At 44.6% G+C, this 19914-nt stretch overlaps 1 protein-coding gene across 1 annotated transcript in view; it reads right to left on the bottom strand.

The window, feature by feature from the left end:
- ppp2r3a (protein phosphatase 2, regulatory subunit B'', alpha) overlaps positions 1 to 19914 on the bottom strand; it is a 71334-nt gene that overhangs the window by 21293 nt on the left and 30127 nt on the right. Inside the window, exon 2 of the mRNA XM_079640382.1 lies at positions 12782 to 16233. Within this exon, the coding sequence (XP_079496508.1) occupies positions 12782 to 15499 (2718 nt within the window). The 5' untranslated portion in view covers positions 15500 to 16233. The remainder of the gene's footprint in view (positions 1 to 12781; positions 16234 to 19914) is intronic.

Below are 19914 nucleotides of genomic sequence, written 5' to 3' on the forward strand. Positions count from 1 at the left end.
TGTGTGTGTGTGTGTGTGTGTGTGTGTGTGTGTGTGTGTGTGTGTGTGTGTGTGTGTGTGGGTGTGGGTGTGTGTGTGTGTGTGTGTGTGTGTGTGTAAAGGGAGCCAGGACAGATGCCATAGGGCAGCTGTGTGCTCTTTTCCTCTCTGACTGACAGTCGGTGTAACTCTGTCCCTCAGGAAAAAGGATCTGCTTGGTCCTAAAACCAGCCTCTGATTTCATCTTAAGTGTTAAACTTCACGCATCTTTTTAAAAACATGTCACTGTCACAACAACTAAATAACCTAACACATTAATTACTTAACCCAGGACTGTGCGGGTGGCATGAATACAAACGTTTCACTAAAGTTTGTTGGGCAGTGGCTGCAGTCTGCTCAGGTCACATGGATGCAACTCTTGGGACTAACTGTTCCAAACGGGAGGGACACATAAGGTCAGAAGTGATGTGTGGGTGAGACCAGTGTCCACCCAGATGAGCTACCAATAGCATTACCAAAAGACAGACATAGTTAGTGACTAGCTGGTGAAATGAGTGAGGCGTTAAGACGTTTAAGAGCTAGTTATTTCCCTTAGGAGTTGGAGGAGGCCAAAGCAAAGCTAAAAGAAGAGCGAACATTTGACTTGAGTTGATCAGAATCTCTAGTGACACAACAAGTGTTTCCCATGCATGGAGGCCGCCACAAATAAATATCATCCGCCACAAATGGATCTCATGAAAAAAAAAAATGGTCTAATGGATAGTGAGGTGGGCTGATGATCGGAAGGTTGCGAGTTCAAATCCCGCCTGGAACACCACTTCTAGTGTGCCCTTGAGTAAGGCACTTAGCCCTCAGTTACTCCAGGGAGAATGTCCCTGTAATTGGTCATTGTAAGTCGCTTTGGAATAAAGTGTCTGCTAAATGCCTAAATTGTAGTTTTATAGACACTTTTTGGTTCAAATCCAAAGTTTAGAAATACACTTAAATATACAAAAAGTTAAGTGTTTGGACCCGTTAAGCTTTAAGATCAATACAAGCACCAAGGCTAAATAAGAATTACATCTAAACTGCTATTATTTGATACTGTTAAAAGTCTGTATTTTTCAATGAAAGGTCCATTCAGAAAGAGCAATGCCTCAAAAGTAAGTTCAATTATGTTTAATAAGATATATATTTGTTGTACTTATATTATGAAGAGGTACTGAAGCATTTTTTATTCTTTATCCTCTTAACCTTTTTTTATATTAGCATATTTTATTCAATATGCTCATTAGATAACTTTTTATTTTATTTGTTTTATTATTCTCTCCTTATAGCATTGTGAAGCACCTTGAGATAACGTTGTTTTTAAAGTGTGCTTTATAAATGAAGTATTATTATTATTATTATTATTATATTATTATGAGGCAGCATGTTGATGGTGAATGATTTTGATAATCATAGTTCCTATATTTCAAGTAGCAAATTGAGCACTGTATATCAAAATGCATGTATTGCTTTAAGATGCTGGGTTAGCAAGAGTAGAGCGAGGCAGAGATGGTAAGGGGAATGTGAAAGAGAGGGCAGAAAGGACTGATGGATGTTGAAGGGGGTGTTAGGGTGTGTACGAGTGTGTGTTGAGTGTTACGTCACACAGAACTAATCCAACCCCTGTGCTACAGGAACAGGTGAGTCAGCAGCCTTCACGCCATTGATCAAATACATGCGTGATGGTCGGAGCGGAAGGACCGGAGCAAAGGATCGGTTGTCAAACGGCAACTGTTAAAAACCCACTGAAGTGGACACATGGCCCTAATAGGGTTTTTAGAAGGACATAAGCATTGATCATTTATGTGTGGGTGTGCAAGTTTTCACTGAACTGGATCCACTTTCTCCATTCTTTTGAGACAAGTTGAAAAGTGAGAACATAACAACACACACACACACACACACACACACACACACACACACACACACACACACACACACACACACACACACACACACACACACACACACACACACACACACACACACACACACACACACACACACACACACACACACACACACACACACACACACACACACACACACACACACACACACACACACACACACACACACACACACACACACACACACACACACACACACACACACACACACACACACACACACACACCAGCTCAGTGAAAGTGGCTGTCTGCTGTAAATGTATCTGTGTAAATATAGCATCCGATTTCATGCTTATTTCTGCTTCAGGTACCAGGCAGACTTCACACTTATCTGCGCACGTGACTACACACACACAAATTATCCAACTTACAAACTCTCACTAACGTAAAGTTATTAGATATACTTAATAGACCCTCCAGACAAACGCGATTCTGCGATCGCAGAATTTACCGCATAATCAGCAAAATGGCGCGCATTTTAAAAGGCCGCATATTTATCAAAAAGCCGCATAATCCCCGCATTTTTCCACACAAAGTTGAGGGGAAAAAAAGTTGACTCGTCTTGACGTGACGTCATCAGCTCGCGCATCACAGAATGTAAACAACACTGTATAGAGTCAACGTGTGGAGCTCACACGATAGAGAAAACACCAAGATGAAAAAATCGAATCCATCTCATTTACCGACGAACATTTCTACTAAAGACCGGGCAAAAAGTGGGGGGAAACTCTTCTGCACCCCGTGCAACTGTGTGTTGGAGCATAAGAGAAAATCGACGGGGACGACCCACTTTGATTCATTCAAACATTCGAAAATGCTTTCTGCTGCTGCGGACAAGAAAGCCAAACAACTCACGTTCAGCGAGGCATCAACCTCCAAAACCCTTTCCAGGGCTACAAGAAACGAAGTGAGTAGCCTACAAGATTGAAGCTGGTCAGATAACGAACGAGTAAATGAAAACGGAATGAGGCGGAGAAGTGTGTGTGTGTGTGTGTGTGCGTGTGTGTGTGTGTGGGGGGGGCGAGATTAAAAAAGCCCAATTGCTTTTACAATAAATAAACATTGAATGTGTTTAATTGAATAGTAAAGGGGTTTAACGTTAGTGGCAGGTTGTGTGTGAGAGAGAATAAATAAGACAGCCCAATATTTAAAAAATATTTTATTCTTTTTCCCCGCATATTTAGCATATTTCGCAACTTTCCGCATATTTCGCAACTTCCCGCAATTTCACCGCATAAAATCACATAAAAACCCTGCATGTTTAATCGCATAATCAAGGAATTTAGCCCGCATAATAAAGGATTTTTGCCCGCGTTTTTCTGGAGGGTCTAACTTAAAGGTGCTTTATAATGACTTTGAAAATGTTTGTGCAAAATGCAAAAAAAAAAATCCTCCATACAAAACAGTGGTTTTGAAACTGTGGAGAAATCAACTAAATGGAGACGTTTTTAACACAGCCGGCAGTTAGAAAAAGGAAATATTTGTATCACTAGCAGTGATACAAACTGCCCACCGGGGGCAAATCAAGTTTAAACTTGAACCTGATATCACTGAGGCAGATCTCCCTCCTTATTTCTGTGATTATACACACACACACTTTAGAAAAAGCCTGCCAAATGCCATCTCCATGGCGATAACCCCTTCCCTGGATTGAGTGGCGGGTGGAATGCTCCCAGGGTTACCGTGCCAACAGCAGGAAACGCAGTTCACATCGCAGCTCCGTTCTTTATTTCCCAGTCTCACTTCCTCTCAAGAAGGATACACACACACACACACACACACACACACACACACACACAGTTGCCTTGGGAACCTCCTCTCTAAAAAACTGCGGAGAATGAACCGGGTGCCTCCGAGATAGATGAAGTGAATCAGTCCCTGTCACGGTCTACCTCACATCCGAATGAGAGGAGGATAACATGGGAACCGTGAGAGAAACAGCTGCTGAAGCTGTCTGTATCTGTCTGAGCGGAGGCAGAGGCTCTCCTGTAATAAAAATGTCACAAGCTCAAGTAGCACAGCAGCCAAAAGTCCAGTATTGAAAATACTAAAAATGTCACAAAATATCTGGGGATACTCTAAAGTGCTTTCACACCTGTAATTTGGGAAAAAAAGTATATGTTGTTACATTTTAGTTCTGGTCTGGTTCCTGTTCCCACTGGCTTTTTGCAAACAAACCAAGATACTGTCAGGTGACTTGTTAATTTTGGCGATTATCATCTTGTATCATGACCTACGAGAGGAAATCCAGCAGCCTGTTTGAGAATAACAACATCTGCACATCTAAATCTATTTAATAATACGTTATGTCGGTATTTCCATATAAAACAGCTATGTATAAAGAATGGGTTTGTCGGGAGTTATTTGACAGACTATTTTTACTTAATAAATTACTAAATTTCTGCTCCAGAGTAAAACATAGTAAAAAACTATGATTTGTAATTTTGACACTTAGGTTTTTGTAAGGTTCAAATATTTTATGTGAGCTTTAAATACTACCAAACTTGTATTCAGTTGTTAATAGCTTTGCCGTTTCCTTTTGCATATTTGGCAACATACAGGCCAACAAAAATATATCTGAGACAACCTGATATCGGCTGAAAATATCATCCTGCAAGGCTCTAACCCACATGCATTCTCCGAGTACTGCAACTCATTAAAGACATGAATGAAACATGAAGTTTAAGCCAATACAACTTCCTTAACAAGTCTCATGTTATAACAATATTCATAGAAATCCATACTAGACTGCCTATTTAAAATACTATATCATCTGGAAAATCTGACGGGAGAATCGCACCCCTCCCCCTCTTGTAAAAAACAGCCTGTCAACAAGTCATCTTTAATAACAACAAACTCCAGGCCTTCCTTGGTCAGCATGGCTTTTCATATTTATACACATAGCTACCAGGGTAGGTTTTGCATTACCTTCCCATGCTATCTTAAGATTTGAAGTTAGTGAGCTACAGTAATCCTACATCAGCAATAGAGATGAGCCTCATCTGGTGACAGCCTCTGAGCTGTCACCAGAATGCAGTAAGAGACTTCAAACGATTGTGAGCGTTTAATTACAAGTATATCCAACACAATAACTTTACATCTTTGGACAGTTAAGAACACAGACGACAAACCTGCTTTTTCTTCTTCCTTCCTTTTTATTGTGTGTGTTCCTCCCCGATATGTTTCATGCATCAAGAGAGCAAATCTCAAAGTAATACAATCTCTGGACTTACATCACATGGTTTTATTTGAAAACCAACTCTTCTGACTTACTCAATCACAGCCAATGGCAGAGCAGATCAACTCCTATTTCTTTTTTTTTCAGATAGAAGAATAAATGATGACAGAAATGTTCGTAGGGAGAAATGTGTCAGCATGTACAAGTAGCCATTGCACTTTTTGCTGCAGATCTGAATAATTTACAGCAAATCTCAGCAAATGGTATTCCATCTGATGAAAATTGATTTTATTATTAGCTGCTGAATTTTTATTTTTTACTGTTTTTTCAACAATTTAAAGGTGGGGTAGGTAAGTTTGAGAAACCGGCTCGAGATACACTTTTTGTTATATTCCATGGAATGCTCTTAACATCCCGATAGCAATGAATATCTGAAGTGCTTTGACAAAAAATCCATTAAAACATTTCATCTGTGGAAGCCGTGGAGCTGTAAAAAGCACGACCAATCATCTGAGCCGGCCCGGCTAAAGTAACTGGATGGCCTACCTGCCTGTCAGCCTTCCATCTGTGCACAAACTTATCTCGTGCCCTCATTGGTCATGTGCGCGTTCGTGTGTGTTGGAAGAGGGGCTCTCAGTGTTTCCCACAGAATTTGATTCTATTTGTGGGGGCACCGCACCGCAACCCCCCCCCCCCCCCCGACAAGAAAAGCCAAAGGCCCCTTAACCTATTTGGGTGGTCCATGCATCCACCCCCCCGCTCAAATAAGATAATACATGAGAGTTCATGGCTACTGTAGACAACGATCTTGTTGCTCTGTGTTGCGTTGTTAATGAGTGAAACACACCAGAGTCGAGGATCCGTGGGGTTTATTCTCCCAAAAATATCATTTACAATTTACAATTCAGGCATTTCGCAGACACCTTCGCAGCTACTTACAATGACCAATTACAGGGACATTCTCCCTGGAGTAACCGAGGGCTAAGTGCCTTACTCAAGGGCACACTAGTAGTGGTGTTCCAGGCAGGATTTGAACTCGCAACCTTCCAATCGTCAGCCCACCTCACTATCCATTAGACTACCAAAAAAAAATAAAAAAATAAAAAAATAAAAAAATAAAATAATAATATATATATTTTTTTTTATGAGATCCATTTGTGGCAGACGAGATTTAATTGTGGCGGCCCGCCACAAATAAATCAATGTATGGGAAACACTGGGCTCTGTAAGGAAGTGGCAGATTTTTTCCGGTTGTGTATTTTCAAATTCTAGCACACTCGAGAAAATTACCTACCCCACCTTTAATAGATTTAAATTTAGAAGTAATCATATAATTTCACTTTATATGTAAAACAAATGATAAATCAGTGCTGTTGTAGCCTTTATTTAACCAGGTGAAAGCCCCTTGAGATCAAAAGATCTCTTTTTCAAGGGTGACCTGCAGGACATTAACAGTAACAGCATTTTGTATGACTGCCACTCTCACTCTCTTTAAATCCGCACTTGAATACTAAAATGTGTGTTGGATAAGTGTGTTTGCCCCAAACAAACCACCGTAACATAATGTTGCCATGCACCTTGGGCAATATTATCCAAGTAAACTAAATAATTCAGGAATTCAACAAAGCCAATAGCCTTTAGAATCTATTCTCTCTGACACACAATAGTAATGTTTCTTGCACCACCCTTTCCTCCCAACAGTCTCACAGTCATAATGTAAAAAAAATGGGGGTACTGTTTCAACACAATACGTCCTAAAACTGAAGAAAACCTCACATGTTAAAACCTTCCTGGGGAAGTGATTCAGATTCAGATCTTGACACACTAGTGTTAGTTCACAGAGCATCCTGTAGATGGAGCTAGATCCTTTCCATATCAAAAATCAGAGTTGAGGTTGGCCTGCAAGCCGACACTGTGTTCTCTGGAACAGTGAAGGCTGAGGGTCGCTAGAGGGTAGCAGCTTTCTGCGTTTCACATCTCAAATATGTCCAACACTTACAGGCCTACCAGGTGAGCTGGGACCTGACAGAAGATGCTGCTTTCTGTTCACTCATCCTCTCAAATCACTCGTCTCTTCTGGCAATATTCTTGAACCCTTGGCTGATTGATAAACATATGGTTTTCATTTAATCAGACCGCTCACTCAAAGATCTTCAAAGTGGTAAACCATTGCTCCAATTATAATTTTTATAAAAGCAACTAAGTTACATTCTACAAGAGGTGCAATTACTACTTATAAAAGGGGCCTTATTGTGCTTTTGGGGGTTTATCCCTTTCCTGTAGTGTGATCAATAGATTGTTGTGTATTCATGAAATCCCAAAGTTCCCCCCCAGAAGGATGTTCTCTCCCACACACTCCCCTCCTGCCTTAAACGCCTCCATTGGACTCCTTTGTTTACTTCCCTAATGTCGTGACATCACCATGTAACACTAATGCTTCTATTGGCTAGGACTCGGACATATTGTACGTGATTGGCTAAGGGGCGGGACATTCGAGGAAAATAAAGCCCTTATTGAAAATTAAAGCATGTAAACGTGTCAGAGTAGAGACAAAAAAATACAAATATGGACCTGAACATTTGCATAATAGGGCCCCTTTAATATAAGACACAGGCAGATTAAGTGGAATGCTCTTCCTTGTCTCTCTTCTTGATTAGCTGGTGATAAGATTTTAGGAAAAACCTTGGCCCAGTTTGGGTGGAGCTGGGTGAAGGGTGAGTTTAAAGGGTGCATTTAAAAAGGGAGGCTAAGGAGACGGGTGGGGGGAGCGGTTGACACCCAAGCTTCTAATGAGTCATAATGTCCTGGAACATTTTGCAACACGTACACACGCTGTCTCAAACACAGTAAAAGTTCACACAATCCGCCACACCCACATCAACACAGTCAGAGTTCTGAAATAAAACTCATCCAGTCTCCATTTGATCTCCCCTGGTGCCGGGGTTCTGCGGGGGAGCCCCCCCAATCAGCCAGTCCGATTGCACAACTGATATTCAGAGTAAGGGGAGTCCCATCAACTACTTATAAACATGTTGTGGTGGTTTCCATGGTGACAGAGAGGGAGGCCCAAACACTTACGCAGCAAAGCCTCCCACGAAGCGTAAATCATTTCAGATGAAAAAGTGACTTGCAAGCATCAAGAGTGCACTAGCTGCTGCTGGATGCTATCCCAGCAGGCAGTGGGAGTGGTGAATGATGATATCACTTTCTTAAAAGTTCTGTGTGTGTGTGTGTGTGTGTGTGTGTGTGTGTGTGTGTGTGTGTGTGTGTGTGTGTGTGTGTGTGTGTGTGTGTGTGTGTGTGTGTGTGTGTGTGTGTGTGTGTGTGTGTGTGTGTGTGTGTGTGTGTGTGTGTGTGTGTGTGTGTGTGTGTGTGTGTGTGTGTGTGTGTGTGTGTGTGTGTGTGTAAATGAATGCATTCATCTGTGTGCTTGTGCACCTAGCTTGAAACGGGCGTCCTTCCCCGCTTGGCCGAGACTCCCACTGTGACCTTATTTCCTGTGGAATCAGCCGAGGAATGATGTCATACTCAGTCTACCCAAAGTCAACAACTGTACGCTCCAGCCCCCCCCCCCCCCCCACACACACACACACTGGCTAACACCATCCCCCTCCCCAGCAGCACCATGAGTCCTTTTTCTCATCTCCGTTCTTTTTCTTTGCTTGTTCCTCTTCTTCTATGAGTACCTTTGAATTCCTATTTTCTCTGAGCGAACTTCTTAGATAAAAAAAACGAGTCCCTGTCCCGCTGTCTCACACAGACAGTCTCATTCATTCGTCTTTCCTGTCTTCCTGTTATTTCCTAACTATGTCCACGGGTTTCTCTACCACTCATTCTATGCTCCTTTCGACGCTCCTTGTGACAAAAAGTAGCAAGTTCCTGTCTAAAGGTTAACGAGTTCCTTTCCTAAATTGGCTTAAAATATCTCTTCCTTAACAACCAGCTGTGTTATGCCAACTTGCCCTTTAGTGGCATTTATCTCCTGGACACTTTAATGAAGGCAGTGTCTCATGACCAATACAGCCCCACTGCTATTTACAGAGGAGAAAATAAGAAACTGTATGAATATGAACAACAGGTTTCTAGACAAACTAATTCTACTATCATTAAGTGAATTATACAACTTTTACTGACTAGGCAGATGACACAGCACAGGTCCAGACTTGGAGACCTGGAGTCTGGGTTGGCTGCAATATTCTTCTAGCTTTAGAGGTGTGTGATTTCGCAAATGAAAGTTTTGATATGGCTGAAAAACTCACACAACGTTTTTGACACATTGATGCTATAAATGAAAATGTATCCGCTAAAGGACATCTTAGCAGTTACAGTTTGAACAAATATTTTCACCCAAGACTCAAGTATGGACAACGCATGAGGTGAAGTAACACAACTATTTTAGCAATTTCTTGGGGGGAGTATCCAGCACACCCTAAATACAGCTGTAATCGAGCAGATATTTTATTACCTAGCAACACATCCACAGCAAATACACTGAAATCAGCAGTGGGTTAATTAAGCCATCAGAATGTCAGCTCTGGATACAGCCAGGAGAGTATGTGTATGTGTGTGATCGTGTGTAAATCATGTCACCATTGGCACTGGACAGCCACACTGAAACAAAAACATACAGGTCAGATTTAAGTGCAGGGAAACGTGATCTTAAATGTCTCTTCCCGTATTTGCCAAAAACAGAGACAGGGAAGAGAAAACAGACAAACTGCCACTGCAAAGCCACACTGACCTCAAGTAGCACTAAAGGATTTAGCCAACTCGAGTCCCAGCATCACTGCTGCCACATCCCCCCCGCTCTGACTTTGACTGTTGCGGCCTTGCCTCTGATTTATATCAGCTCGCTTCCTTGTCTCCATGGATATTAATGGGTCTGCTCTGACAGGTGCAGAAAGCGCTGTATTAGTCTGTCAGCAGCAGAATCAACAATAAACACACTTGTGCACAAACGCACGCACACAGATGAGGATGCTGACTCAGGCCAGTGTCATCCCAGGGGGCTTAGCAGAGCTTCCCATGAAACCCACGGCAATGCCAAGGGAAACACAGCTACAAATCTCCAAGGTGGAGTGTGTAAGTAGTTGTGCATGAGGGTCCAAGGGCATTTTCTCACTTGTGTGTGTGAGGTGGCCTCGTCTTGTTTCTAGTTTGACTGACAGTTTGATGGGAAACTGAGGCTGGAGGTTGGAGGCGGGGTTGGCGCTGGGGGATATTAGCATAATTCCCAGAGAGCCAGCGTTGGTATTGGGTGTCAGAGAGCTATTCCGAAACTCAGCTGTGACCCACAGTAGCACTGGGTCAACTTACCCTCAGGCCAACAAACAGACACATGCTTGGTCAAGCACACATGCATTCAAATGGGATTCATGAAAACACCTGTACGCACATTCACATGCATGAACACATATGTAAATGCACACACATTTTTGAACCCCTGGACATGTAATAAAACCTGGATGCATACTTTGGACAAAAACAAACATGTACACCATCTCTTTGACACACACATACACACACATATGCAGGTCCATTTACACTGTGGCGACAGTGAGTCTGTTAGCGGGATGCCATAGTACAGAGGGGTGGACAGATTTAGGTCTTCCTCACACCTATGACTGCCAGGGGTAGAGGGGGACGAAGGGGTAACGATACCATTAACACTCAGTGTGCCAACAGATGCCCCCCCCCCCCACGCTATCCCACCTGCCCCGCCCTCCTCCCCTCCACTGCTGAGCTCCAATCAGGACCTCTTATTGGGTTGCTCTGCCCTGCACACAGCAACAACTGTTATTCAACGCTCTCAAAATAACACAACATCCAATCACAGGGAGGGAGAAGGAGTTTTGGTTAATGTAGCCCCAACACAGGTGAAAGAAGGACACCCAGGAGGAAAAACAAAAAGGGCGCTGGTGCAGGAAAAGAGAGGAAAAAGTAGACAGAAGGATGCCAGAAAGGCTTCCAAGAAATGTGGTGGCAGAGTAGCAGAAAACAGAGAGGAGGGAGAGATGGATAGGCAGACAAAGGACGATGAGGAATTAAATTGTGTGATATTTTTCGGTTGCTAGCTGTTCCTTTCTGGCTGTGGCAGCTACCATGGTAACCTCATAAATAGGTGCCCTACATGTAGGCAGGGCATAAGGTTACACCGCTCAGGAAATAAACACACTAACAGCGGCGGGAAACTGGTGTGGACAAGGAGGGAGAGCCAAAAAAATAAGTAAATTAGCAAAGGAGAAAAATCAGAACGAGGCAGTAATGATTACATGCCGTGTCTGGGCTAATGTGTTTTTGTCCGTCACAGGTAATTAGCTAAATCCACAATGTGTTGTTTAACACCCACATCTCAGAGAGAGACACACACACACACACACACACACACACACACACACACACACACACACACACACACACACACACACACACACACACACACACACACACACACACACACACACACACACACACACACACACACACACACACACACACACACACACACACACACACACACACACACACACACACACACACACACACACACACACACACACACACACACACACACACACACACACACACCAATTGCCCTACCCTCTCTCACTCTTTAGCACAACCCTAAATTACCTTGAAATATTCCCCAGGGTGGAAAGGAGAGTAAACACACACACACACACACACACACACACACACACACACACACACACACACACACACACACACACACACACACACACACACACACACACACACACACACACACACACACACACACACACACACACACACACACACACACACACACACACACACACACACACACACACACACACACACACACACACACACACACTCACATAAACACATTCACAGTTCAAAGCACAAGTTAGAAACCAGGAAAAGTCAACAAAGAGCCCCTCCTCCTAACACAATGAGCTGATCTGTTCCATGATTCAGAGCGGTGGCCTATTCATTAAATCCCAGATAGGAAAAACTATCAGCGTGTTCATCGCAGCTAATGAATACTGTTCATCACGGCACATCAATTATCGTGGCATCAACCCCGTTGTGTCAAAACCATCAAATCCTTGCCTGGGCGTTATATGTCAAATGTGTTGGACGTAATCAAAGCTTTCCTTTGACTTGTCTATCCTCCATCTAATGATGCTCAACCCCTCTCTGTTCCTCTATGCCCAGCAGTCACTCTCAGATCTGCCTCTCTGTGTGCTTCTTGCACCATGGCAACAGTTACATTTAAAGACATATTTAGATCCTGTGGCTGTGCATTTTGATCATAACTCTTGATTTAGGTCATCAGCTCCTTTGCTGATATCCACTCCACCAATTTGTGTGGTACTTTATTACAAATAGCCTTCTGCAAAACAGCAAGCTACTGTTTCAGAGAGAGAAAGCAGGATTTAATTATTACTAATTGTTGTCTACCAAATAAAAGAGTAATAATTAAAGTCTCAGATGTGCAGTTCGCTGAAATTACATGATCTAAATCCCTGGAATCCTTTTAAAACCATTACCTAGAGGTTTTTAAAATCAAACGACTGAAACTGCACACTTAATGTTGTCTGTGTGGTTTGTTGATACGGCTTTAACAGTGTAAACTGCACAGTACAGCAACTGTCTAACGTTCTCTCTGGATGTCATTTAGGGTGTGTCTTTCACTTACTCTGATCACTTCTGGAGTCTGCTGGATGAGGAGGGTCGACCCGGTGTCTCTCACAGCAGCAGCGTCAACAACGGCAACATCGGCATCTCTTGAGGCAACGGGGATGCTGACAGGAGCTGGAGCTTCAGGCGCTGCCACAGGTGAGGGTTCAGCTGAATGCGGGGAGGAATGCAAGCTTGCAGATGCAGACGTTACCGGGAGGGATGTTGGATCAGCTGCTCCTGTAGAGGCTTGTGTAACTGTATCTGTAGACTCAGATATAGTCTCAGGTATGGGTGCAGGCAGAGGTTTAGGGGCAGCTTCAGGTATAGGTTTAGGGACAGGTTCGGATGGAGCATTGCACGCAACTTCAGACACAGCAATTAGAGGTGTCTGTGAAACTGCAGGTGCATTTGCTAGGGAGAGTTTTGGCGGTATAGCTGGTATTTTTGGAGGTGCATGTGTGTGCATGTATGGAGCAATGGGAGCAGGTGTTGGGCTTGTGCTCTCCACAGGGGTATCAGCCCTGCCAGTGGTGGCCATTGTATCCTGTAGGAGCCTCATCACCTCCCGCTCCTTCCCACTTTTCCTCTCAGCGCTCCCTGTGCTCCCCGCCCCAGAATCCACCAGCTCCTGGGCAAAACTCTCAATGCTCTCCAGGATCCTCAGCAGCAGTGCCCCATCCTCCTCCTCTCCCACCACAGCTAAACTGTTAACTCCCTGAGGGGGACTGGGGCTCTGGGCAGTCCTGGAGGTAGGGCCATTCATCGCTAAGTGGCTGGCTGGTTTTTGGGCTTCGAACTGGGCCATTTTAGACTTAGTGAGGGCATCAACGGAAGTGATAGCCTTGGCTACTTCTCTCTTCCTGGTTTTGGCTGGAAGTGGTGGCTCAGTGTTTCTGGGGTGGCTCATACTCTGAGACAGATTCTCCAAGTCCATCAGCAGCTTGTCAATGTCATCATTCCTGTGTGAGACTGCTGGGACTGAGGCAGAGGAAGGCCAAGCGGGGCTGTAGCCAGTGCTGGCCGATAAAGTATTTGGAGAGTTATGGAAAGTTTGCGGATGGGACATTTGCATGTGTTGACCCAATGTCATCCCATTGTTGTTCTGCATAGCACTCACACCTCTGGTTGGAGCGTGTGTCTGATTTGGAAATTGTTCTGGTGTCTTTGCCCCGTCTGCTTCTTCCTCCTCGATATAAAGAGCCTCCATGGGGGAAACTGATGGAGTGTGTGTGTACGGTGGGGTGGGCGAGTTACGAAGAGGAGAGGGAGAGCGTGTTGGTGAGTAGCTGGCTGGAGAACATGTGATAGATGGTGGAGAGAGCGTGTGTTGTGTGATAGAAGGAGGGGGTGGATGTTGTATTCCATTGGTAAGTGGAGTGGCTCTGGACGGGGAACTTTGGATTGGTTTCGTATGGATGGAGGTGGATGAGGAGGAAGTAGAATGAGGAACGATCTTTGGGATGGGCGGGGACAGCACCACGTCCTCATAGCGAGGGGGTTGCTCATTGCCAAATATTGGAGAGTACGGTCCCTGCTGAAAGGAGTGAAGAGTGCTGACCAGCTCAGCGAGGTCACTGTGCCCGCCTCCAGGCGTACCCGGCACACTGCCTCCCAAATTTCCTATCCCCTCCAGCTCCAGAGGTAATCTCTTTAAATAGGAGCTGAGTCGGGTCATCACGGCCCGATACACACTGTCCGGACTGGCTTCTCCATCATCCGGCCCATCGCCGCCTTTGTGTCTGATGCACTGCTTGATGATGTCGGTGCATTTCTTTAAGTCTTCAGAACATTTAAGAAGGATATCAAGACAGGCACGGATGTCCTCGCCGCCTGCTCCAGAGCCCGCCTCTGCTCGTGTTTTCTCCAGCAGACGGGCAATCAGGTTCTCCTCTCCCAGGGTGTTGCGGTACAAAGAGGCCATTGTGTTCAGACTTTGGTCCAACGACCCAAAACTCGATAGGCTGCCTGTTGATCCAGCGCTCATTTTGGCGATGGACGACAAGGTGGCTGTGCTGCCCTTTAGCTTCGTCTCCTCCAGGCTTGCTACCTTGCCCGGTACAAATGGAGGCAGGTTCTCATCATTGGACGTACCCGAGCCATTCGTCATGCCGTTAACAGTCCCGTTTGTGGTGACGTTTGAGCTGAAGTGGCCGTAGATGATCTCCAGGTCGGTGGAGCGGCGGCTGAGAGAGTCAGGACGGACTTTACGACCTTTCCGGAAGGTGACGTGACTGGAGGAAGAGAGGCGGAGCTTATCAAAAGAAAACTCTTTAACTCTACCACTGGCCAGATTGATGGCCTCTTCCGTAATGTCCTTCAGACTGCTAGAGGAGCTCAGGTTCCCAGTGGATCCTCCGCCACTGGAGGGCTTTTTGCCTCGCCATGTGGGGCTCTCCTCCCCTAATGACAAATTTCCACTGCTGTCCGCCCTCTCTAGACCACCGTTATAACTAGTATCCATGGTGACAGTAATTTTACCATGGTGGGGAAGCTGTTGGGTGATCATGTTATGGGAGTGTATGAGTGAGTTATTTGGGTCAGTGTACGCAGCATCAGGCGCAACAAGCAGCTCCGAACACGTGCCGTGGTGAGCGACAGAGCAGTCCAGGCCCTGGGACAGCGCCCCACATGGCCCCGAGCAGTAGTGCACGGCGTGGGCGTGAGTGCGCCGGTCCACCACCACACTGTTGTAGCAGCTCACACTGCTCACTACCACACGATAGGCTGCTGCCATGGTGCCCAAGGTGCTTCAGGGCATAGGAAGGTCCAAATAATGTCAAGTGTAAAACAAAAACAATATTACTGTAACCAAAAAACGGATGGATTATATCTCTCTCTTAGCTGAGAGTTTAAAAAAAGTCAAGCTAGAAAAAAAACCAAGCTTTCAACTGCATAATTACCATCTTACAGAAACGTCCAGACGATATATCCTTTCATCCTTGAATGAAAAAGGGCTCCACTTTCTTGCAGAGGAAGAAATAAGGAAGAATTCCTTGTCTGAAAGCTCTAGGCCTCTTAATAACAGCTGTAAGGAACCTCCTCTCTCCACAGGCACCTTCTCCGTTTCCTCTCTAGCAGCAGCTCATTAGCCACTAATGACAGCTGTAGAGGATGGCGACAGCGGAAGATCCAGCTGGGGTATCAGCCACCCCTCCAAAGAAGCAGCCCCAGGGGCCTAATCCAAGGCCAGCGAGGCCTTAACATTGCCCTAGCCGAGGCTCATCATCTGAGCATGAGTTGTATCTCACTCCCTGGCGTCTGAAGTCCTGACGTCGCTGAGAACCGTTCGCTGACTCCAACACAGCTGCAGAGTAGCAGGGGACTGACCACAGATGGCTGATTGCCTCTTTCTCTCTGTGCGAGTGTTTCTGGATCTCTGTCTGTCCCGAAGTTACTCTTTTCCCTTCCGTCTCCTGCTGTCAGCCATGTGTCAGAGGGGAGTGTGTGTTTCTGACAGGAGGACACCACCTGCGAGTCAGCAGAGGGAGGGAGATAGAGGGGGAGGGAGGAGAGAGGGTGCAAAAGTAGGAAAAGGAAAACAGAGAAACAGAAAGTCAATCATTAAGGCGGTTAACAAGAACTGGGTAACTGTGAATGTGAGTGCATATGAGTGCATGTATCCGTGTGCTTATATATAGAATTGGATATGTGTAAGACACTCTCCCTCCAGCTTCATGCAGAAGACAGCTGATAAGAGGGCTTATGAGGGCTTGATCATCAAAACAGCACCTAACTTCCTGCCACTTCAAATACTCAGATCAAAAGGAGGAAACGTGGAAGGTTAAACCGGCAGAGTAGAAAACAAGATGTGACTCCCTCTCTCGTCACGGCAGAGCCACAGAGACTGTTCTCTGACCTCGCTGACTAATCACGACTCAGTGAAAGATAGGCAGATGTGTCGGCAGGAGGAAACACCTGTTGCTTTCCATCACTGTTTTCATTTGCTTGTGCTCCAGACAAAAGTATACATTATGTTTGTGTAGGCAATAAAGTAAACAAAGACACTTCCTCAACACTGTGAACTACATTCCCTAAAGCAAATTCTCCTCAAGTGGCTCTTGTGGAAGTAGAATACAGTTTTCAATTTCAGTAATTTGTAGCTTACGTTTTATTCAAATTAAAACTTTTAGTTGGAGGGCATTGTACAGTAAAGCAATAAACAAACACAAGTCACCTGCCACAGACCTCACTAGGTCAACACATTGTGCTGTGTCCCTCACATCCTTTATTTATTGTTTTGTTTAATACTCTCCCCCCCTCTTTAAATTACTTCTAGTTATTTTTAATTTACTTCTTATTTCCTTATTCTCCCTCGCTCTGTTTTTCCTGACCCCCCCCACAGGGGCAACACATTCCTCAGAGCTGTGCCCGCCTACCAGTGGCGGACTGGCCGGTACTGAAGTGGGCCGGTCGGATAAGTCACTAGCACACCCCCCCCCGTCGACAATTTACTAGCAGTATTTACTTGCGGTACTGAGGTGGGCCGGCGGTACCGAAGTGGGCCGGTCGAGACTCCCAAGCTGATTTGTAGTCCCAGTCCGCCCCTGCCGCCTAAACATGCATGCCCATACTTACTGCAATTACATACATTAAGTAAGTAGAATAATGTGGTTCTGTAATAGCCAAAACCACAGACTTATTCTCTGCTATACAAACCTCCTGTGTATTGAGAGGAACTGTCAGGGTCAGTCATACTTACAAACCATGTGGATTTGTATCTAAAAAGGGAATTGAAAAGAACTGTAAGGTAACAATCTAAAGTAGCCAAGATCTTGTACTCATATAATTACTTTAAGTTATTTCACAGATTTGTTTAAGCATTTATGAAAACCCTGCCAACACAGCTTATAACCCTCTTTATTCAACTCCAACACTGCATACATAGAAGGTGCCAGGTTTTCAGAATAACCACAAAGAGAAAGACAAATATTATAAGATTATTACAATTTGGACATATGATCTTTCGTGGGTTCTGGGGGGAATTATGGAGCCGGAGTTTCCTACTTAAAAGTGTGAAAAAGAGCAACTGGGGAGAGCGGGGGGGGGGGCAATGATTGGTGGGGGCTCGGCTGGTAAGGTGGGGAAGGGGGTCTGTGGCACCTGGAAAAACAACTACTGAGGAGTTATATGGAAAAAACAGGCAGTTAGCTCATCTCCCCGTCTCCCATGCTCTCCACACAAACACAACAGCTGGATGCCGCTGAACCAGTCTATTGAGCAGGAAATTACACTTCCTGGCGAGTTGCTTTTGAAATCTGGAAGGACAGTTAGCAGTAGACTATTAAAGGATAGTAATCGCTCACACACATGCACACAAATGTGTCCACTCACACTCTTTCCTGTACACACACTTACCAACCGTGAGTATCTTGGTAACCGACAGCTTCCCAAAGCAATACCGAGCATGTAAACAAACTCCACTGGTGTTTATAACACTAAGCAACACACACACACACACACACACACACACACACACACACACACACACACACACACACACACACACACACACACACACACACACACACACACACACACACACACACACACACACACACACACACACACACACACACACACACACACACACACACACACACACACACACACACACACACACACACACACACACACACACACACACACACACACACACACACACCCTCCTGAATGCCTGCACATGCCTTACTGACACATATTACAGTAAAAGATGATTCACTAGTGGACACAACACACATTCTTTGGGGTGTTTTCAAGTCTTGCTATGATTTAACGGCAGCTAGGGGACGTTTTTATTTATTTTTCTGGACAGATTTTTGCGGACGAGTTAGCCAAGGATGCGTGGAGGTATCAGCTTTCAGTTTAACGTTAACAGAGCAAAGCTGAACATGTCTTTAGAGTTGAAACACGTGGGTTCATCCTTTCATGGCCTATTAACTCAAACAGATTATCTATGTGTTTGATTTCAATGCCAAAAACATATTGAAGACTTTGTGTGAGGCTTTTCAAAAGGACACCATTTTTCAATTGATGTCCCCTTTATTCTTTGCTTCTTGCTATTTCTTATATTGCTGTCGGTCTGAATGAATTCAAAGGCAGAACAAGAAGAGAGAGGAGGCAGATTGGGTTCCCCGTGAGTCCATTATTTGTGACAACCTTTTCCCCTCTCTCAATCCTCTTACTTCCTCCCTCTTTCTTAGCCTCCTTCCCCCCCCCCTTCCTAACTCGTCCAGTTAAAAAAATCCTTCCTTCAATGTGACCTTCACCAGGAAGCACTAAATCACCGGAGGCCACTTCTGTCACAACCTCCACTCCAGCCACTAAAAGTATCTGAGAGCATGTGTGCGTGTTCATCAGCGAATGTGCACGAAAAAAGAATTTGCACACGCCATGGTGTGTGTGTGTGTGTGTGTGTGTGTGTGTGTGTGTGTGTGTGTGTGTGTGTGTGTGTGTGTGTGTGTGTGTGTGTGTGTGTGTGTGTGTGTGTGTGTGTGTGTGTGTGTGTGTGTGTGTGTGTGTGTGTGTGTGGCAGGGGGCCTCAAAAGGGGAAGTAGGGCTTTGTGAAGAAGAAGGTTCAAATAGGAACCCCAAACATTCTCCCCAAAGGAGAGTACAGGTCTAAACCGTCTAAACTAGCCCTCTCAATGAACACACAGTACACGCACACAAAAGTAGTGTTACTATACTGAGATACTATATAGAGAGAACCAAAAGCGTTTCAATATAAATGCTAAACCTAACCAAGAGAGAGAACAGCTGCTCCGTGGGTATTGATTGACTGGTAACAAAAACAGGATTTTATTTCTATACCATGTGAAAAACAAACACACATACTTGTTAGGAAATGCATTCAGACTTTGTACTACATTGTGTGGTTTTTATATTCAACAAAAATCTATTTCTCCATCCACTCTCACATTCCCCTCTCCCACATTTCAACGAATTACCAGCAGCTCTGACCCAAGTCTTTTCTTCTTTCTGTAATCCTCAAACACATATTTTATTCTGACTTCTACGTGCCTGCCAAACACAAACTATATAATAATAATACTTTTTTAAAAAAATGCATCCATCCATCTTTCTTTATGTCATTGTGAGGCAGAGAAACAAAGGTGCAGACAGAACGAACGATCCTCTGTCAGGCCTGTG

This window comes from Notothenia rossii (assembly GCF_949606895.1).
Source record: "Notothenia rossii genome assembly, chromosome: 7".
Taxonomy (NCBI): Eukaryota; Metazoa; Chordata; class Actinopteri; order Perciformes; family Nototheniidae; genus Notothenia; species Notothenia rossii.